Genomic DNA, 23301 nt, shown 5'->3' with positions numbered 1-23301 from the left:
TCAAATGTAATGTAATAACATATCGTAATAAATTCATTAATCATTATTCTTATTAAGTTATAGTTGATAGATGATGCCAGTCAGCACACTGTGTGAAAGGCCAGTCTCAGCAGTACGTCAACTGCCACTAAAACAATTAAACAACAATTAATGGCCTCCATGTGAAATCCGTTGTGAGAGTGAAAATATAGCACTTCCCACTTGGTGTTATGGAGCGGACCCTCAGCAATGGTGATTTGAATGTGTGAGGTGAGTTCTGACTTCTGACAGCTTTTGGGGAATGTGGCAGCCCGGAGACCAGAGCAGGCACTGAGGCCCACGACCCTGCGGCGGCAACAACGTATTGTCAAGATTGCGCTGCAGTGCCTTCAGTTGAGCCTGCCGGGGACACCCATACACAGACAGCCATGAAGTAGGCTGACTTGCAGTCAGAAGCAAAGATACGTTTGAGGCATCGATTGCGGAATGACCAGCTTGCCCTCCTCCCCACCAGACCAGATCACTGTGAGTTTGCAGCACCAGGTGAGGGTTTCATGCCTTCCTCCTGTGCAGAGCATTTTCCCGGGAGGGGCTAGCAGCGCGCAACGTGAAAGAACTCTCCTAGAGCGCTGAAGCTTAGAGCGGTAACACTGGCTCCTTCCCCCCGCACCTCCCTGGGGCACCAATATCCAGCAGCATCACTCTGTTGCCTGTTATGAGCATGAGCCTGGTAGTCAGACAGATAAACACATTTGAGGCATCAATCACAGAACGACCCGCCAGACTTTTACCCCACCGGACCAGACCACAGTGAGTTTGCAGTGCCAGGTGGGGTGCACCTACCTTTCTCCTATGCAGACCGCTTTCCCCGGGAGGGACCGGCACCGCGCGACATGAAGGATCTCTCCTGGAACCCTGAGGCGTAGAGCAGTAACACAGACTCCTCCCCCCGCTCACCTCCTGTGGCACCAATATCCTGCAGCGCTACTCCATCACCTGCCATGAGCCAGAGACATCTGGGGCCTTTTGGTTCCTGCACCCCCGCACCACAGACACATGGAACTCTGCCCTTCTCCCCCTGACTTCTTCTTAGGCCGGGCTCCCCTTGCAGTGGAAGACTTCACGGAGTCCCATTGAGGGACTACCTCTTCATCTGCTGCCCCCAGCTGGAATCATCTACTGTTGAGCTCTGCAGCTAAATGCCTGCTGGACCACGCGGTGACGTGACTTCCTACTACTCCCCCCACAGGCACCTGATAAGGGATAATCCACCTGAAGGACCTCAGCAGATCATAAGCAAAGGTAACTCCAGGAAAGTGGGATCCCACATCGTGGAACGTTATCATGTCTAAACACTGTAAGGCCCAAAAGAATGTGGACATTTCTAATATGTTGCTCCCGGCGGAGAAAAGAAAGAAACCAGAATTGGCAAAGTCCCCAGGTTGAGCTCCGGTTGGCCCCACTGGGCAAATGGCCAGCAAGGAGGACATTCCATCCTTTATGCTTGACATCCAAGCAGAGTTCTGCAGTTGCATGGCTGAACTTTCTACCAAATTAGAGCACACCAATCAGAGGGTGGTGGAAATGGAACAAAGACTTGGGGACGTGGAGGAACAAGACCAGGACCACGAAACCACTCTTCTGGAGGTTCAACGGAAAATCAGAACCCTGGAGGACAGGAATTAAATCCTGGAATATGAACAAGAGGACATGGAGAACAGGACTCGAAGAAATAATCTACGGATTAGAGGAGTGCCCTCATCAGTCCAAGATCAAGATTTGACAGAGTATGTAGGGGATTTGTTTCAATCTCTCCTGCCACATATCGACAAACCACTGCTTTTACTGTAGCGCACACACAGATTGCGTACTCGCAGGGGGTTTGAGTCGGAATATCCACTGGACGTGATTGCCCAAGTCCACTTTTACACGACAAAGCAAGAGATCCTGCTGGTGGGTCACGCCCGGGACAAGCTCAATTTTCAGGGCTCCACCTGTAGATTTTCCAGGACCTAGCGAACGGCATGATACAGAAACACAGAGCTCTCCAGCCTCTAACTCTTTTCTTGCGGGACCAGAAGATCAGGTATCGTTGGCTGTTTCCGACTTCAATACAGTTCACATTTAAGGGGGTGTCCCGGTTGATTTCATGCCTGGAGGATGCAGAGGGGATCCTGAATGAAACCACCTCCCCGGACAAGGGGGGTGACTCCCCGCCGGGCATTGTAGTGGAAGCCAAGGACCTCCAACCAAAATCATGAGTCGCAATTCAGGAAAACCTCTCCCACACACTTGATCCAGAAAGATGCTGTTGCTGAAGGGATCCACTAGTCTCTCATTGGTATTTAAAGTGCTGGCAATTGGCGCCGAGGGAGTGACGATCAGCACAGAGCTTAAAATTGGCTTCACACGGCCAACGCCTGACCTCAAGGGGGATGTCATTTGAAGATCCTTGGGGTGCTTTGCCTGATGTTTTTGGAAACCTTAAGTTCTGGAGTTCACTGTTGGGAATCTATATTTTGTTGCTTTCTGTTTGCACAGTTAAAACCTCGGTTGGAGCAGGATATCAGAAATCCCCTTATTTTGGATGATGGCTAAAACCCACCTAATAACCCACCCCGCCCCACTTCCGGTTGTGGAAGAGGAAAGTCCGACAGTACCTCACCAGAACTTGAACTTTGTTTCGCTAAATGTAAAAGGTTTGAACTCTCCAGTAAAACAAAAATCTATCCTGAGGCGGTTGAAGGATTTAGAGGGAACAGTGACTTTTTTGCAGGAAACCCATCTTCTCCTGGTAGACTACACGCCTCCGGAGCAGAGACTTTCCTAAGCAAGTCTTAGCCTCTGGGGGGGTCTAAAACAGGGGGTTGGGGGACAGCGATCCTGATGGCAAGAGTCATCCAGTTTGAAGAGTTGGACATTATTAGAGGCCCTGGAGTCCGGTATATTGGAGTGAAAGGTAGTCTTTTGGGTCAATTATACTCACTGATTTCGATCTGTGCACCCTAATGAAGGACAAGAACATTTCTTTAGGGAACTAGAGTCAATCTCCCCCCCTTTCTAGAGGGCCAGATTGTTATCCTAACAAGGACAAAACGCATGCTCCCTTCTCCAAAGATTTCAAAATCGCCCTGAGCATCCTCCATTTCTTCAAATCCCTGGGAGTGGTGGACGCCTGGAGAGTATTACACCCAGAAGAGCGGGACTTCACTTTTTTCTCACCGGTCCATCGTTCCTCCTCCTGTATAGATCTGATCTTGGCGTCAACCAAGCTTATGCCATTCATTGGTAAAGTGGCTATTGCCCCCGGGTTCTCTCAGACCATGACCGGGTCGTTCTGCATGTTAGAGCCTGGGATCCAGCCCCTCCTCACAAACCGCAATGGCGCCTTTATGACCCAATCTTAAACGATATGGCCTCGAGGGATGGGGTGGCGAAAGCAATAAAGGACTATTTTCGGGAGAAACCCACTGAACTGATGTCCCCAGCTATGATGTGGGACGCTATGAAAGCACTTGTCATGGGAGTCTTAATAGCTCTATCTATCACAAACAGAAAAAACAAACCCAAGCCCAACTTGAACAAAAGATTTCAGAGATTGCGGGTAAATATAAGACGGATTGGTCCCCTAAACTCCACTCAGCCCTTCGCATGGCCCGTAATAAATTAGAGGCTGTATACGCTGAAGAGATGGCTCAGTCTCTGATGTCTATTAAACAGAGATACTATGCTAAAGGCAATAAAGCCAACCAACTCTTAGCAAGAAAATTGGCCCATTCTAGAAAATGTGACATTATCATAGGGCTTAAAGATCAAAAAGGGGTACCTCAATATGGGGAACAGATTAAACTATAATTAGCAAAAGCCCACCTGCTGGAGACAATGTCAGCTTGGGTTAGATCAACCTTGACCCAAAGAAGGTACATTGAGGAAGCTGTCCTGCCTTGCCTGTCCTGGGAGGAGGAGGAGCTAGAGGCCCCAATTCAGCAGGAAGAGGTGGAGGTGGTAATAAGATCCTTGAAGTCTAGAGCTCCTAGCCCTGACGGATTTTTACAAAAATGGTATCAACTCTTTAGTAGCCAACTGCTCCCTCCTTTAACAGCCCTCTTTAATTCCTTCAGAGAGGTGAGTAGTGTGGCTATCTCTATGCAAACACTTGTGTATAGGCACGTTATAAATGCCATATCATATCATATCCTATCTACCACAATATTTTTATTAAAACCCGGTAAGGATCCGAGGGATTGAGCCTCCTATAGGCCAATTTCTCTGTTGAATATTGATGCGAATATTTAATCGAAAGTATTGGCAAACCGCTTAGCCCAACTGCTCCCACACTGATCAATGCAGACCAAACAGGTTTTGTCTTGGGAAGAAAGACAGGGAATAACAATAGACGAGCTCTGAACCTGATAGAGACTGCCACCATGAACCATGGAAAATTAGCTGTTTTAGCCCTAGATGGCACTAAGGACTTTGACAAGGTGGACTGGTCCTTTATGCACTTAACTTTAGAGGCCTTTTGTTCTGGACCCTGGTTTAGAAGGATGATCGCAGCCAACTATACCTCCTTGAATATCTTACTCTAGGTTAACTGGGAACAATCATCCCCGATCCCTGTCATGTGCGGAACACGACAGGGCTGGCCCCTCTACCCCCGTTGTTCGTCTTAATCATGGAACTGCTGGCACAACGTATACATAGTAACGTATCAATCCAAGGGGTCATGATTCAGGATTCTCCTCACAAGGTATCCCTATATGCTGATGATGTATTACTCTCTATTACTAATATTCAAGAACTCCCATCTTTTGGTCAAGTAGCAGGCTTCTCAATAAAGTGGTGGCCTTGGGGTTAGGGATATCCCGACAGGATACCTCTTCTCTTTAATCCCTCTGCCCAATACGCTGGGATACCAAATCCATCGAATATCTGGGAGTTCGGCTCATGGCTTCCCAGAAGGACCTCTTTGTAGCTAACTTCCCCCCCTCATCAAATCGCTAGAAAAGGACCTAGAGAGATGGGCAGGCCAAAAGATTTCATTGATCGGCCGAATCACAGCAGTTAAAATGAACTAACTTCCTCAGCTCCTCTATTTTTATTCATCCCTCCCGGTGAAAATCCGGAAAAACGTATTGGACCATCTCCAATCTAAACTCTTGGGATTTATATGGCAGGGTAAGAAATCTAGGATCCCTAAAAGGGTGATGATGGGCGGTTCCCGATTGGGGGGATTGGGGTGCCCGACGTACATAAATATGCAGAAGCGGCACAGATATCGCACTTGTTAACGTGGATGTCCCTTTCTCCCTCACCGAAATAGGCCGAGATCAAACTCTCTCTCCCCCTTTATTTTCTGCCCTTTCTCCCCCATGCTACACGAAAACAATGGCAGAATCTGATCTCGTCAACAAAGGTCACTCTGAGGTCATGGGACGAGGCTTTGAAACAGAAAAAGATTCCTAGAGGCATGGGCCCATTGTCTGCAATCTTTGGCAAAGCTGCCTTTTCGCCGGGTATGCCCTCAGAAGCTATTGGGAGCTGGAGGCGAGGAGGTCTTCAAACGCTAACACAGCTATTCGAAGAACGCCAACCTCGCTCATTTGAGACGTTCCAACTCTCGGAAGCAAACAGGTTCTCATATGCTCATCTGCGCCATTGTATCACACACTCAGAGAAAATGCAAAAGGCTACACAAACTCTGAGCCCACTTGAATTAACGGCCTTGGAAGGTCTAGGGACAAAAAGGGGCTCCAAACTATATAAACTCCTGAGGGTAGATCTGCTGGCTTCTCATCCTGAACACAAGAGCCGATGGGGGACTTGGGCCACCGGATGGAGGATCAATCGTGGTTAGATATTTGGGCCAGGGGATACTCTTCCTCCAGATGCGTGACCAACAATGAGTGTGCCTTAAAACTGCTATTTCGCTGGCATTATCCCCCAGTACAGATACATCACTTCCAGGCTTCGACACTTCCCTCTTGCTGGCGAAACTGTGGGGCGCTAGGCTCTTATTTGTATTTGTATTTATTTAGTGTTTATATAGCGCCTTAATCCAAAGCGCTTTTACATAGCAAATTTATAAAAACAGTACAGAGTTGAGAAAGTGAAAATTGACATTAGATACACAGAATCAGCCTTGCTGGCTCATGTGTAATTTCAATGCTTTGCGAAATAAAGAGCAAGAGGTGATAGAACGAATAAAGAGAGGAAGAATGTGGTAGGACTGCCCTCTGATCTATTTCTTTTGGGAAACCATTGTGGTGATAATAGAATCTATCACTGGCAGCAAACTCCCGATTTGTCCCAAAACTATGCACTTGGGGGCCCGCTGTGAGGAGATGTACCCTACATCTGGGGTTCGGGCGAAATTACTGATGCATTTGTGGTTGGCTGCACACAATACAATCGCCCACCGCTGGAAGTCTGCAGAAGGCCCTGACCTCTCTTTATGGTGGATTGAAGTATGGGATGTGCTGGTGGCGCAGAAGGTTACGGCAGTGAAGGATGGAAAGATCCACCAATTTCTGTCCATATGGGCTCCCCTACATGACTAAACACCCAGCGTTGACGTTTGAACCCCGTCTAACTAAACTTTATTTGTACCTGGTGGAAACTATGTAACATTTGAATCTCTGGGGTAAGCGCACTATGCGGGCGGTGCAGGGTCTTTGGGGGGATCACTTCTTTTTGTGTACTGTCAATCCAATTAAGCACAAACAGAATGATTTATGTTGAATGCTGTCACTTTTATGCAATGGCCTTTATGTCATGTCATTTGTTGTCTTTTCCATGCTCCAAACGTTTGATAAAAATAAAATATTTTTTTTAAAAACTTTTAAAAGTGTGTTTTATCCAACCAAACATGATAGTCAAAGAGGTGCATAGGAAAATCGAACTTTGGGACTGCGGAAGGAATTTCACCCCTGTCTACACTGAAGTCCTACAGTTTTATTACCGAGAGGTTGTATACATATAGGTGACCCAAAAGGTATCTTACTATCTGCCCTTCTAAGAACCTTCGTAGGTTCTTACTTCTACTGCGGCTGAATAGGTTACCAGTTCTGGAGATATTGGGAAGATCCATAAATATCCTGAGGGACCAACGTATCTGCCGACTTTGTAAACATCATCAAGCCATAGAAACACAAAAACATGTGCTAACCGAGTGTCCAGCTATGGGCTCGCACTTTACGACGTACTTGGGGGAGTACGTGCATGAGCTTCGCTCCATTCGCACTGATGACTTTTAGCGAAGATGCTGCAATACGCAGAATAAAAAGCTGCAGACTACCTTATACAGACTGTGGTTGATCGCCTCTAAGCTACTGGATAATGAATTATTTTCGGAGCCGGGAAAGGTTTGCACTGCATCTGAATTAGTATGATGCTCTAGATATGAAAGCAGAGTATTAGGGTTGCTGGATGTATTGAGTTATGAGGTTGATTTAGAATCTGTTTGCTGTCATAGGTACGAAAGCAGTATATTAGCATTGCTGGAAGCATTCAATTATAAGGCTGAGAGGGGAATTGAATGTTAAAATACTAACTAATCAAATAAGTAATTTGTAAAGCTTGTTATGGTTATGGTATTTATTTGTGATTTTATGTATGATTTATAGATGATTCTATGAAATTTTATGAAATTTTGTTAACATGATATGTGTTTTGTTTGTAATTTTATATTTTTGATGTTATGTGTAAAGTTTTATACTGGAACACATTAAATAAAATAAATAAAGATACCTTTTTTTTTTTAGACTAACTGAAAGTATTCTGCTGAGATGATAGTTCTATTAGCTTTCGAAGCCCCAGATGCTCCTTAATCATATGGTGGCTGGACAATAAATGAGAAACAAAGAGCAACATACACAGAGCTGGACATCACTTTTACATGGAGAAAAGACAAAGGATTTTCCCACTTTAACCTCCATTAGCTGCGGGAAAACATATACAAGGAATTCAGTCTTGAAAAGCCCATTATCTCAAGGGCCATACATTGGAAACAAAGAAGACATTTTCTCAAACATAGGGAGGCCATTGTCCTCGCTGAGAAATTACATTTCAACCAGCTGTGTGTATTTATTTCTTTGTTACTCATTATCTGACCACCATATGATTTAGAAGTTTCATTTTAGCATAATGCTTTCATTTAGTCCAATAAAGGTAATCAAAACTTGGATTTAGCTTGAATTTAAAATGGCCCCAAACTAAATCTCTGCCCAAAATAAAGTTAGAATATTCAAATTGACCATTCTGACCAGATTTGCAGTAACACAACATATATAAACCTCTTGAATAAATTGCAGCTTTGAGAAAAAAAGTAAAGCAGAAGAGCAACTTTAGACCAAAGAGTGTCTGCTAGTGAGGTTGATTATTTTAATGCCCTGTATCTCAGGGGTTTGTTGAAGTCAGAAAACACATTGCAAGCACTGTAGAAAGGATTCAAATTGACCGGTGTACACCCATTACCGGTCCTGACTCAAGACCATTGTAAATACAGGATCCATGAAGGGGAATGCAACATAACACATTGCCACCTGCTGAAATTAATGCGTCATTATTGGCCTGCCCTATGTTTGAAATGAAATGAGGTAAATCTCTAAAGGTTATCTACAAGGGTGAATCATTCTTTATATTCTGTCCCATTATAAGTCAGAGAGTCGTAACACTCCTTTTCAATCGAGGAAAAGAGCTGAATAATATATGGTTTAACTTGAACCTCTGCTTTATAATATGCCTGAAGTGTATGCCACTTGCACTTGGAAACCTCTGGGTTGCAGCGCTACACACACCAAATAAGACACATAGGGCCTCATTAGGACCCAGGCGGACTTCGCGGTGCTAAATGCACCGCGAAGCATGGCGGAAAGCCGCCGATAGCGCCATGGGGGTTGGCGGATTTACCGCCCCATTCCGACCTCGGCGGAGCGGTAAATCCCCAATCCCCATTCTGCCCTTCCCCATTCCCATTTTTGCCCCATAGGGTATAATGGGAGTGGGGAAGGAGTTAATTACGCCACCGTAAAATACGGTGGCGTAATTAACAACGAGGTCCCGTAGCGCCATGGTTTTCTCCGCCTGGTAAAACCAGGCGGAAAAGGCCGCCATGGCGCTACGGGAACTCGTAGTATGGCGGAGAGGTACGCCATGCACTACGCTGGCGTAACACCCTCTCCGCCAGGGTCCTAATGAGGCCCATAGACAGAGCTTGCTTGGTAAAACATTCCTACTAGACTGTTTAAAAGTAAAGAAGCTGTGAATTCATGGTGTACTGCTATCACCCCTAGTCAAAGGTTAGAATTAATGGTAAATATTGGTTGTATTTGAAAAAAACTGCCTTTTTAACACCTGTCTGATTATTGGCCAGGTGGTGCATGATGCATGCACTATTCCTAAGAATATCGCCAGATTATGAGGTCAAATACTATATGGGGAATCCTGCAATTTTTATCTCCACCTAATAAGAATGGAAGAGAGCCAGAGATTTCACAACTTTTCTTTCCTGAAATGAAGGGTGCATTATGGCATCCCTTCAAATTCATGAATAAATAAAAATCGAAAAACTGGCCGTAAGAGTTCCACACCTTCTCTCCACCTCTGCCATATAATGCAGACCAAGGTTCAATAGTGACCCTTCGGTGAATTAAAAAGAAATTCACAGTATTGTCATGACCTGCTACTGTACACAATCAATTCCCATCTGCAAAATGAGGGAACAAATATTTAAAACAAAGTATTTAAAGATGCATGCAAGTATTCATAAATGTCACATGTACTTTTTATGAAAATCTGAATTTGTTACGTCCCCATTGGCACATTTCTCATAATGAGGGGATTACGGGTATACTGTATGCAGTAATTCCTGGAAAAATAAACAATACACATAAAGAGGGCCTATGATTCAGTAATCAATTCATGTAATTTGTAATGCTGGTAGATCTGGTGCTAAACGCACTGTGGAAAACAATGTGGAACACATACTACATAAAATCAAATGAATAATTTGATATTTGAATGTGTGTTCAAGCAGCCTGCTATAACACACTAGTGTGCAGCATGCTGTACAAACATGCATAATGTATATGTATGCATCCCAAACTAACAGCTGCACATAGGACTCAATTGAAGGTTACTTGAAGCTGAATACATGTAAATCAGTAAGGATTTAACTTAACGTTCAATCCCCCTTCTTAGTGTAACGTCTTAAAGAAGAATGCTGACACTAGAACTTGTCAATCCTTCAGTCATACACATATTCAAGACATTGAGGATAATCATGTTCACACTTATATAACAATCCTTGCTGATGACAATAATGAGAGAATTGTGGGACAATCCTTGCAGACACTGTGCAAACATTATACATAGACCCTAATGAAACTGTATAGCTGGTACATGAAATGAGGAGAATGTATGAAACCAGACAGAATATCAGTATTCCTATTTGGTATTCCCAGGTCGCAGGTGTTTGCTGTTACACGGAATGTAGAAGACTTGGATACAGCTAAAAAGACGCCCGTTTTGACCCAAGGGGCAGTGCCAAACATCCTCAAGAAACATTTTGAGACAACTGGAAAGTCCTCAGCGGAAGCTGCCAGCATGATGGTAAGATGTTAATGTTAATGTTAAAGGTCATTTGTACCGCGCACTATCACCACCGGAGTGGTCCCCTGGCGCTCTGGCGGCTCTGAAAGGGGGAGGGAGGGGTGGGTTAGTGGGTGGAGGCTGGAAAAGTGCAAGATTGCAGTGATGTGCTGTTGGCAGCCTCAGCCCGGTGGTTCCGTCGGCTGGGCCTGGGGTGTATGCGGCCGGTAGTCGTCGTGTGCTGATGTGCGAGTCTATGTGTGTTTTTGTTTTGTTGTTGCAGTGTAGTGAAGTTCGTGCGGTTTGCTGTGCTGGAGGTTTGTGGTTGTGTTTGGTTTGGAGTTTGAGAGGTGTATGCAGAGAAGGAAGTTGTTAGTGGTATTGGTTAGTTGGCATCTCTATCCTGGATTGAGCCGGTTGGGCTCGTGTAATCTTACACGACGGGATGCTTGTACACCCTGTGCCTCAGGAGGTACGTGCTCGTTTTTTTTTTTTTTCTCCATTCGAGGCCGTTTGAGGATTTAGCTGTCCCCTCCGCCCGCTCCCTTAATAACTTTGCATGCTCCTCACCCCCCCACATGACTAGCGCAGCTGCTAGTGTCCATACTTCCGTTTGTGTGGTGATTAGTTGTGTCTTGTCCGTTCCACAGCTCGTGGTACCTAGTTGTGGCTGTACGGGTGATGGGGGATGGTGAGGGTTGGCTGGAGTCGTTGCCTCCGTCTCCCTGGGTCTCGCAGGTGGACCCCTGTGTCAAGGTCCTTTTTGTTGAGTCATTTGTCTTATTGTTGTTTCGGTTTTAGTCTCTGGTTTTGAAGATGGGCTTAGAATTGCCGTAGTCCTATCCTTAATGCCTAAATGAGACAGTATATTTTACAGAAGTCATCTTAATTCAGTATGTAACACATGAAATAAATGTAACCATGAGGTATTGTGCATTTTCTTTCCTTTACTTTAAAACTGCAGTTAAGATTAGGGTTACCAGAAGAATGTAGCACAAGCAACTCAGATGTTCAAATGCAGATAACCAGATTCAAAGACACGAATTGTGTATCTGAGGAGAGTAATACAAATAAACGGTCTACTGTATTATCCACATTCTAGTAGGATTGAGGGAATGCTTGTGGGTTACACTGGGAACAGGTTTCATATCTTTACAATAAAACTGAATAAAAAAACGAAATGAAATCAAACAGGTGTAACGAAGAAAACAGGAGATAATGAATTTGAACAGCGCAATAAATGAAAAAATGTAAACATTACACAGAAAGACTAATAGAGCTGGTTGATGAAAACAGGAGATAATGAATTTGACCAGCGCAATCAATAAAAAAAAGAAACATGACACAGAAAGACTAATACAGTTGGTTGAAATAACTTGAAGTGAAACACTGATGATAGAGACTCCAGAGGAAGAGAGTTTTTGTGAACACTGTCAGTCACTCTTGAGCAATTGTCAAATACACCAGACAGAGAAGTTACAAATGTCTTCATGTTGTGCTCAGTCATATTAAAACCTGTGCATTGGGTTAAATTCTAATAATATGTAACAGGCTAAGCTCAAATGTGATTACCCTAATCTAGTTGTCATATATTGTTGAATGTACGTGCATGCATGCCCACACATGCGTGCATGAATATGCACACACACAAACACACATCAAACTCCAGCTCAAAGCAGACAGACAGGGACATAAGTAGGTGGATGGAAATACAGATAGATAGATAGAAAGAAAGATAGATAGATAGATAGATAGATAGATAGATAGATAGATAGATAGATAGATTTTACACATGGCAATATAATCGATAAAACAATATTGTGTTTATTTGAATCAGGAGGTATCATCCGAACTTATGTCCAAGAAGTACGCCTACTCTGAGGAACAAAGGGGTCGCCACTCTACTGCAGGAAGTTCACACTCATATCAAAACTGTGCCAAAGCCAAAGATTTTGGAATGCAAATCTGCCTCCAGTACAAATCACAAACAGCTGCCTTCCTCAAAAATGCACCTCTCTACAAATTGATTGGGGAGAACGAGGCTAAGATCATCATAAAACCAGGTACAAATATTGATAGCAATAGAGCAGCATTTCTTTATTGTGTCTTTTTCCTAATAGAATGTTGACCTCAAATGATAACTAAACAGCAAGTAAATATTGCATGATATGACATGTGGCATTATGTTGTTTGCAGCTCATGCAGATGCAGCAATTGAAAAGCTAATGCTGGAGGTCCAGGCTGGACCAAAAGCAGCATCAAAAATAATCACCATGGTTACCGTGGAGGAGAATCAAGAAGAGGAACTTGAAGACTCAGTGGTTCAAATGAAACTGAAGAAGATTCTTGGAATAGATGAGGAATATACGGTAAAATAATCAGATGCATATCTCTAAAGTACAGCAATTGTGTTTCTATTTGCATTAATTAATGTCTGATGTTTTCCTTCTTAATTCAGTTAATGTCACTTTATTGCTTGGGGGACATTGAAGCGCTATTCTATTGACACATTTGTTTTACGAGCATTGCTACTGCACATTTGGTCATATTTACCAATCTGTGTGGTATACTACATATAATTTTGGTTTTTAACACCACTTGATGTGAATTATTCCAAGTATTGCAGCACCCTGTACACTTTTTGTAATAAGCGGTAGGGACAGAGTTAAGAAAAAAAGGTAAGAGGCTTTCCATTTATATTAAAATTCTGTTTTTAGGTCAGAAATAGAAGTCTGGTCAAAGAACAAAAGAAAGGACATAAGACAAAGCAAAGGAAACCCGCGGACTCCCGGCACAGTACACCAAATGTGGCTGAGGCTGCAAAGGATCGGAAGCATCGACCCTCGTCTAGTTCATCCAGCTCTTCCTCTTCTTCATCCTCATCCTCATCTTCTAGCAGCAGCCAGCAACACCGAGGACGCGGCTGCAGTAGCAGCAGCAGTAGCAGTAGCAGTAGCAGCAGCAGTAGCAGCAGTAGCAGTAGCAATAGAAACTCACAGAGACATAAGAGAGGCAGCAGCAGTAGTAGTAGAAGGAAAGGCAGCAACAGAGACCAACAAACTGCTCGCCATGGAAAGCAACAGCAGCACCAGCAGGACCGTAAGAAGCAATGGAGCATTAGCAGTCCCAGCAGCAGTAGCAGCAGCAGCAACGAGTCTATCAGGAAAAGGGTAATGTGTTTTTGTCTCATGTTCTGAATGAGTTCTGTAAGTGCTAAGGATGAGAATGTTCATCCTAAATCCCCATAACAGTTCGCTGCAGGCTCCACCCACTCCTGCAGTTACGTTTAACAAGGCATATTGAAATCATCATCACAAAGGTCTGACAGTTTCCATATCAATATATTGAGAGATTTTGAAGGAACCTGCATAAATTGATCATATTACTATTTAGATATTTTTGATCACTTTAAAACGCTACTCTTGGGTGGGTTCCAGTAACAATGGCTCTCATTTCGAGTATGTCGGTAGTCATGGCGCAAATAGCGCAAATAGCGTCATGACTACCTCCCATACCGGTACCAACTCCGACTTGGTTCAATGGGGACTTACCGGTGTAGTCCGACCTTTGTGAGACCGGTAAATCCCCATTGAAAAATCCATTCCCCATTCCCATTTGAGCCCCCATAGGGCTCAATGGGAATGGGGAAGTAGCTAATAACGGTACCGCAACTTGCGGTACCGTTATTAGCTCTGAAGGTCCTTAACGGGTCCCGTCCATAACGTCTGGTCAGACCAGGCGTTAAACGAGGGACCCGCTAAGGGACCTCGGAATAGGGCGCAAAGGGTTTACTGGCACCGGTGTCCTTACCGGTGCCAGTAATCCCTTTGCGCCCAACTCGGAATGAGGCCCAATGTCTTTAAGGGGTGGAATGAACGTGTTGAGGGACGATATGGAGGGATTGAGAAGAAAGGAAGAAAACTAAGCAGAACTCTTTGAAATTGGATCTTGAGCACAGCAGGTTTATGAACTCCTCCCAATTTGCTGCTCAACCCCGAAAGCATGTGCTTTCCTTTGCCACCCTGGCTGGCCTTCAGAAGGATTCTAGAATCTCCTGATTGACAGAATCCTAATCAGCTCAATGTACATTAAAGGACAACATTTTAGCTTTACATCACCCTGCACTGATAAAAAAGATCTAACTTGATCAATGTTGATGTGGAGACAACACAAAGGTAATTGGTCTAAACACTTGCCCCAAAGCTTGCCTAAGCCACAGGATGCTGGTGTATTACCATTACTATTTCTCTAAATGTAGACAATGTTCCACATACAGTTGTGGCCATAGGCTCTGACAAGCAGACAACGCATTGCACCCTTTGACCAAACGTAAATCATGCAGGTTCCATCATATACAACCTGCTCCCAAGGCAAAAGCTGGGCTGGGCAATGAGACTATGGGCCTCATTCCGACTCAGGCGTTAAGGGGTTTACGGCGCCGTAAACGGCGACGACCCTTAACGCCTGATTACAAGGTTCCCTTTGCGGGATGGCTGTTTAACGCCTGCTTTTTGCAGGCGTTAAAAGCCATGGCGCAAAGGGACCTTGGCGATAATTACGGCACCGTAATTTACGGTGCCGTAATTATCGCCTTTCCCCATTACCATTATGCCCTATGGGGCAAAAATGGGAATGGGGAAGGGGCCATTGGTGAATGGGAAATTACCGCCCCACTCACCTTGGAATGGGGCGGTAATTCCGCCATCCACCATGGCGGAATTGCAACCTTAGCGGCATGGACCATGTTGCTAATAGCACCATGGTCCTCCGCCAAGGTTGTAATGAGGGCCTATGTCCCTCACACATCCAAGCATTGGATGCAACCACCACTAGATATGTGTTGTCTTCTGTTACCCACATAAGTGGAGAGCTGGGGTCAGCTTTCCACCCGTGTATGTTCAGGGTCTGCGTCTCACAGGGGCCTGCCACCTGAAATGCAAGTTTTACATTGTCCCCCTCCATATATGGAAACACTCATGCTCTGCATAACTGTTCATATCCCTGGCAGTGCAAGGCTGCTGACTGCTGTGCTCATTCCAGAAGGCAGACCAGAGGTCCTGCCAGGGCAGATGTGTCAGAGGGAGCAAGTTGCATAGGGCATCTATACTTAAATGAGGGGTGCGTTCCGAGGTGGGCTTCCCATACTCCAGTCACTCCCAGCTTTTGAGCATGGGCCATTCCTTTTCAGGAATTCTCCTGGCTTGTGTGCATTGTTAGCAAATGGGGCAATACCACAAATGCTGTTAATGTGCTCTACCACACACATCACAGAGAATAATGAGTCGTTTATGGTAATGTGACGTCACGTGTGCGCGGCTTGGGAAAAAAAGGCTACCCTTAAAGAATCGGACGGATGCCATTCCTCTGAAGCAGATCCTAATGCAGCAGCAAGCACAGGTCTCGACCAGTCAGTAACTTCTTTTTGCAACTTATTTTTGGATTGCATCTGGATATGTGGCTTCTTTTGCAGTCATCGCATAATTATAAAAACACAAGGGAGAGTAGATTATACATTGCAAACAACTCTGGGGATTAATTAGAACTTAAGTTTCTACAGAAATGTCCTGACACAATGGTTATGTCATTTAGTGCTTATCGAGGCACTGTTTGATATCACAGTGACGTCTGGTGCATTTTGGGGCCAGTGAGAAGGCTTCATTCTCTATAGTATTAGATTTCTCATTGACTCACGGTTTACCTCAATTAATGCAGAACCTTTTTCAAATGAGTTTTAATTACAATCAGTGTAAGGGAACTCAGTCCTTCTGCCTAAATATCATTACCCATATGAACAGGTCTCCAGATCTATACCCCTCAATCCCCTTCTGGCTGCAGGTTAGACATTTTAATGCTTAGTATAGTATACCTTTTATCTTAACGACTAATAAACCAGATTCCAGAATGGTCTACACAAAATAAATGTAGTTTTCATTTTCCTTATTTAGGCAAACCCTGAACTTTATGAGCTGCGCTTCAACCCAACAAACAGACAATTGGTATGTAATATTTTTATTGATTTTCAGTGAATATCAGGTGTAATCTTGGCTAAGCACTTTGGGATTGCTAAGAAAATAATTCAGTCCTCACATGTGTAACCTGAGGCCATGTTCCTGTTACGGTAAATGAACCAGGGCAAATACATTCCCCAAAGAGCACTCATCCAGGGAGTCATATTGACTCTCTAAGGCCCCACCCATGGCATGGGAAAATACCTCCTGGGTGTGTCGCCAGTTTCATTATTAAAGGTTTCGGAAGGGCCACGCAGCACTCCCTCTCCCATGGCAGGATCTTGCATGATCCCAGTAAGACAGATGCTATTAGGTACTGCACGCGCTCAGAATTAGAACAGTAGGTGCCCTCTGACAGACTGGACAGCAGAAGAGCGGGGGAGATGACCACTGGATGTAGATTTTGCAATCTCTCATCTGCATATACTTATTTATTTACAGAGAGGAAGGAATGCATGTTCTGTCAAGGAGGTGTCCATGGGCAGACATCGTGAGATTATCACGACCATATTGTTGGCTTATTCATTAAATACAAAATGCCTTTTAGATTTTATCCTGTCTGAATATAATTTTAAAATTAAGGAATACATTTTTAAATACGAATGAAAACATTTGGCAAAGGTTTGACAGGGCTGAGAAACAAGTCTGAATATCAATTTCAATGGCAGTGTGCTCACACAGGAGGGCCTGCAATCACAGAGTAGCATTCTGTGGCGTATCATGGGGGTCTGCAATCACAGAGTAGCATTCTGTGGCGTATCAGGAGGGTCTGCAATCGCAGAGTAGCATTCTGTGGCGTATCAGGAGGGTCTGCAATCGCAGAGTAGCATTCTGTGGCGTATCAGGAGGGTCTGCAATCGCAGAGTAGCATTCTGTGGCGTATCAGGAGGGTCTGCAATCGCAGAGTAGCATTCTGCGGCGTATCATGGGGGTCTGCAATCGCAGTGTAGCATTCTGTGGCGTATCAGGAGGGTCTGCAATCGCAGAGTAGCATTCTGTGGCGTATAAGGAGGGTCTGCAATCGCAGAGTAGCATTCTGTGGCATATCAGGAGGGTCTGCAATCGCAGTGTAGCATTCTGTGGCGTATCAGGAGGGTCTGCAATCGCAGAGTAGCATTCTGCGGCGTATCAGGAGGGTCTGCAATCGCAGTGTAGCATTCTGTGGCGTATCAGGAGGGTCAGCAATCGCAGAGTAGCATTCTGTGGCATATCAGGAGGGTCTGCAATCGCAGTGTAGCATTCTGTGGCATATCAGGAGGGTCTGCATAATGGTATAGCTCTCTATGGCGTACCATGGGGGTCTGCAATCACAGAGTAGCATTCTGTGGCGTATCAGGAGGGTCTGCAATCGCAGAGTAGCATTCTGTGGCGTATCAGGGGGGTCTGCAATCGCAGTGTAGCATTCAGTGGCATATCAGGAGGGTCTGCATAATGGTATAGCTCTCTATGGCGTACCATGAGGGTCTGCAATCTTGGTGTAACTGTGTGGCATATCTTGAGGGTCTGCAATCATGGTGTAACTCTAGCGTATCAAGAGGATCTGCAATCATGGTATATCTCTGTGGCATATTAGGAGCGTCTGCAATCATGGCACAGATCTCTGTGGCATATCAGGAGCATCTGCAATCATGGTATATTCTCTGTGGTGTATCGTGAGGGTCTGCAATCATGGTGTAACTCTCTGTGGCGTATCAACAGGTCCTGCAATCAGCGTTTAGCTCTGTGGCATATCAGGAGCATCTACAATCGTGGTATAGCTATATGTGGTGTTTGGAGCATCTGCAATCATGGTATAGTCTCTGAGGTGTATCACGAGGATCTGCAATCATGGTGTAGCTCTCTGTGGCCTATCTAGATGGTCTGCAATCATGGTGTAACTCTCTTTAGCGTATCAAGAGGATCTGCAATCATGGTATATCTCTGTGGCATATTAGGAGCGTCTGCAATCATGGTATATCTCTGTGGTGTATCATGAGAGTCTGCAATCATGGTGTAACTCTCTGTGGCGTATCAACAGGTCCTGCAATCAGCGTTTAGCTCTGTGGCATATCAGGAGCATCTACAATCGTGGTATAGCTATATGTGGTGTTTGGAGCATCTGCAATCATGGTATAGTCTCTGAGGTGTATCACGAGGATCTGCAATCATGGTGTAGCTCTCTGTGGCTTATCAAGATGGTCTGCAATCATGGTATAACTCTGTGTCCTATCGGGAGGGTCTGCATAATGGTATAGCTTTCAATGACGTACCATGAGCGTCTGCAATCATGGTGTAACTCTGTAGCATATCATGAGGGTCTGCAATCATGGTGTAACTTTCTGTGGCATATGAAGAGGGTCTGCAATCATGGTACTGCTCTCTGTGGCGTATCTGGAGCGTCTGCAATCATGGTATATTTATTCTCTGTGGTGTATCATGAGGATCTGCAATCATGGTGTAACTCTCTGTGGCGTATCAACAGGTCCTGCAATCAGCGTTTAGCTCTGTGGCATATTAGGAGCATCTACAATCGTGGTATAGCTATATGTGGTGTTTGGAGCATCTGCAATCATGGTATAGTCTCTGAGGTGTATCATGAGGATCTGCAATCATGGTGTAACTCTCTGTGGCTTATCAAGATGGTCTGCAATCATTGTATAACTCTGTGTCCTATCGGGAGGGTCTGCATAATGGTATAGCTTTCAATGACGTACCATGAGCGTCTGCAATCATGGTGTAACTCTGTAGCATATCATGAGGGTCTGCAATCATGGTGTAACTTTCTGTGGCATATGAAGAGGGTCTGCAATCATGGTACTGCTCTCTGTGGCGTATCTGGAGCGTCTGCAATCATGGTATATTTATTCTCTGTGGTGTATCATGAGGATCTGCAATCATGGTGTAACTCTCTGTGGCGTATCAACAGGTCCTGCAATCAGCGTTTAGCTCTGTGGCATATTAGGAGCATCTACAATCGTGGTATAGCTATATGTGGTGTTTGGAGCATCTGCAATCATGGTATAGTCTCTGAGGTGTATCATGAGGATCTGCAATCATGGTGTAACTCTCTGTGGCTTATCAAGATGGTCTGCAATCATTGTATAACTCTGTGTCCTATCGGGAGGGTCTGCATAATGGTATAGCTTTCAATGACGTACCATGAGCGTCTGCAATCATGGTGTAACTCTGTAGCATATCATGAGGGTCTGCAATCATGGTGTAACTTTCTGTGGCATATGAAGAGGGTCTGCAATCATGGTACTGCTCTCTGTGGCGTATCTGGAGCGTCTGCAATCATGGTATATTTATTCTCTGTGGTGTATCATGAGGATCTGCAATCATGGTGTAACTCTCTGTGGCGTATCAACAGGTCCTGCAATCAGCGTTTAGCTCTGTGGCATATTAGGAGCATCTACAATCGTGGTATAGCTATATGTGGTGTTTGGAGCATCTGCAATCATGGTATAGTCTCTGAGGTGTATCATGAGGATCTGCAATCATGGTGTAACTCTCTGTGGCTTATCAAGATGGTCTGCAATCATTGTATAACTCTGTGTCCTATCGGGAGGGTCTGCATAATGGTATAGCTTTCAATGACGTACCATGAGCGTCTGCAATCATGGTGTAACTCTGTAGCATATCATGAGGGTCTGCAATCATGGTGTAACTTTCTGTGGCATATGAAGAGGGTCTGCAATCATGGTACTGCTCTCTGTGGCGTATCTGGAGCGTCTGCAATCATGGTATATTCTCTGTGGCATATCACGAGGGTCTGACATCAAGGTATAGCTCTATGTTGCATATCAGTTTCGTCTGCAATCATGGTGTAACTCCCTGTGGCATATCAGGACAGTCTGTAATCATGGTATTGCTCTCTGTGGCATACCATGAGCGTCTGCAGTCGTGGTATAACTCCTGTGCCATACCATGAATGTCTGCCCTCATGGTAAAGGTCTCTGTGGCACATCAGGAGCGTCTGCAAGCATGGTATAGATCTCTGTGGCTTATCATAGGCGAAATATCCATTTGCATAGCCGTCATGTGCAACCCACAAGGACAGTCAAGCATGGAAATAACCAATTCTGCTCCGAACAAGACTACCAGCAGCCACCCCAGACGAGTGTGGCTAGTTTGTTGGGCATCATTAGTGAGGTGGCTTGTTTACTCTGGTTTATTTATGCACCAATTCTTTTGTTTTTGGACCCAGCTATTGCCCATGTTTCTAGTTGGCTATAACTTGAGCACAGCTAGCAGGACTGTGTAACACCAATTAGGCTCTGCCAGATGCCCATAATGTGAAACATTTTTTTTCCCCAAAACCTTACTTTACTAAGTAAAGACAACGTTTGTGTATGTTGTAGGTCCTGCCATCTCTTAACACCAGTGGCATGCTTACATATTGAAGGTTATCTATACACATTCGGTATCATTGTTTGCCTTTATGTCATCTGCCCTTGGCCATTTTCACAAGAAATCCTTGAAATATTACAGAATCCGAACAGGAGAGCCACAGGACAAGGGTCTTCCTCTGAGACCAGCTCCAGCTCTTCCAGCAGCAGCAGCTCCAGCAGCAGCAGCAGGAGGAAAGACACTGATGCCAGGAGATCCCGCCAGAGGGTGAGTGCTTTGTCCAATAATAGTGAAGAAGGGACCTTTTTAGCATGTCTGTATTTTGGTTTGTATTATTGCATTTATCTATTTGAAGAACAGGGATGTCAATTCCAATCAGAAATGACTTTTACCATAACACATTTACAGACAGCAGAGACATTCCATTGAAGAGTGCTTGAACGATATCATATTTATTATTTTATTTATTGTTTATTTATATAGCGCTTATACACAGGTGAAGTGCTTCAAAGAGCTTCAAGGTGGGAAGGGAACAAGGGAATACAGTTATCATTCTTAGACCTTAAAGATTCCGAATGATCTAAACAGAAAAACTAGCATACTAGACCTGACAACATTTCTCCTAGTGCAAGTGCATGAAGTGGTACAGTTGAGACCAAGCACAGGAGGGGGGGACGGAAAACGGTGGGGCGCAGGGGGAACAGGGCAGATCAACTAACTGGTCCTAGTATATTCAGGTCATGCATACGTACAGATGGTGGTGCAGAGATGGGGGAGGAGGGTGCAGGGGCAAACAAAGAGTCCGATCCAGCAGGCCCCTAGGTTAAGTGCAGAGAGGTTGCCCCGCTCAAAGAGCGTAAACTGAAAGTGCAGTAATGTTGAATAAAGTGCAGCAGCCTGGAGGCAAGTGCAAAGACTGGCGGACAGCCTGGGACCTGTAGGCTCTGGAGATGAACCAGGCAACCAGTAAGCAAAACTGAACAGAGTAAGGGAGGAGAAACAGGGTGGATAGAAAAGAAAGGAGGTTATCAGGGGAGAGGGAGAGAGAAGGAGGAAGACAAAAGGAAGGGCTTGAGGAGTTTTCGGAAATGAAGGTGCTCCAGCTCAAGACGGAGAGCGGCAGGATGACTGTTCCAGAGGGAAGCACCTGCAGAGGATGAAGATCTACTCCCAAATCTCTGTTTGTGAAATCGGCTCACCAGCCGAGAGTCGGAGGAGGACGAGCAGAGGACTCTAGAGGGAGAGTATTTAGGAAGAGAGTGTTGTAGATAGTGGGGGCCCCGGCCCCAGAAAGCCTTGTGGATTATGCAGAGGGTCTTGAACTTGATCCTTGCAGCCACTGGGAGCCACTGGAGGGATTCCAGCACCAGAGAGATGTGGTCCTAGTGCTTGAGGCCAAGGATACGTCTTGCGTTTTTGTTCTGGATGAGTTGTAGAGGATGGAGAGTAGGAAGATTGAGAAAGAGGCTGTTGCAATTGTCCAGCCTAGAGGGAACCAGGGCTCTTGAGGTGATGGGCCTCTGGAGGAAAGTGAGAAAAGAAGAATACCTCTGAGGATGTGCAGTTGGTAGTTGGACTTTTTGGAGATGTCTGAGATGGGAGAAGAGAAGGAGAGAATGGAGTCAAAGAGGACACCAGGATTTTTGCCTCATTGCTGGGTGAGGGGACAGGGCACAAGGGAGGCAGGCCAGTGAGAACGTGGGAATGAGGGAGCAGGGGTCCCCATGAGGGAGATGGAGAAACAGATGGAGTAGATGGGGAAGACAGAAAGTGCCATAGTGATCGGCAGGGTGTGGTACACTTAACCGGGCAGAGCAATTGAGGTACAAGAGAGGAGATAGGAGCAAGTGCACAGGGAGATAGAGAAAGTTTGAGGTAAAGCTAGAGATCCAGTGGGCCAACGGAGCCATGTAGATATTGAAGAACCAGGGGGAAAGGTTATCTCCCTGGGGTACACCACAAGTAGAGAACAGAAAGGGCCCGAGTTCCACCTGGGAGCGCCGGTCAGAGAGAAAGGAGGTGAGCTACGCTAGGGCCTAATAAGTGATGCCCAGGGTATCACATAGACCGGTGATCAGGACGTTGTAGTTTACCATATCAAAAGCAGAGGAGTGGTCGAGGAGAATGAGGACAGAGGGAGAGCTGGAGTCAAGATTTGAGAGCAGTCTTCACAGGTTTTCAGAAGAACAGTTTCCATGCCTCTGGATGCTCTAAAGTCTGACAACCAACAGATTCAGTATGGGGGGGTAAATTGAGTGATAGCCAGCTTCTCCAGAAGTTTCCCTAGGAAAGGGTGACAGAGATCGGGTGATAGTTTGTAGGAATGGATGGGTCAGCGGAGGGTTTTTTGAGCAGAGGGTGCACAAAGGAGTGCTTGAGAGGAGAGGGGAAATTT

At 45.1% G+C, this 23301-nt stretch overlaps 1 protein-coding gene across 1 annotated transcript in view; it reads left to right on the top strand.

Moving 5' to 3' along the window:
• The window catches only part of LOC138540775 (vitellogenin-A2-like), a 111637-nt gene that overhangs the window by 36058 nt on the left and 52278 nt on the right, over positions 1-23301 (top strand). Inside the window, exons 20-25 of the mRNA XM_069641709.1 lie at positions 10443-10590; positions 12407-12632; positions 12766-12938; positions 13287-13739; positions 16515-16565; positions 21048-21173. Of these exons, the coding sequence (XP_069497810.1) occupies positions 10443-10590; positions 12407-12632; positions 12766-12938; positions 13287-13739; positions 16515-16565; positions 21048-21173 (1177 nt within the window). The remainder of the gene's footprint in view (positions 1-10442; positions 10591-12406; positions 12633-12765; positions 12939-13286; positions 13740-16514; positions 16566-21047; positions 21174-23301) is intronic.

The sequence above is a fragment of the Ambystoma mexicanum genome, chromosome 1q, assembly GCF_040938575.1.
Source record: "Ambystoma mexicanum isolate Mex_15411 chromosome 1q, UKY_AmexF1_1, whole genome shotgun sequence".
NCBI lineage: Eukaryota > Metazoa > Chordata > Amphibia > Caudata > Ambystomatidae > Ambystoma > Ambystoma mexicanum.
This window is presented reverse-complemented; position numbering and strand designations above follow the sequence as displayed.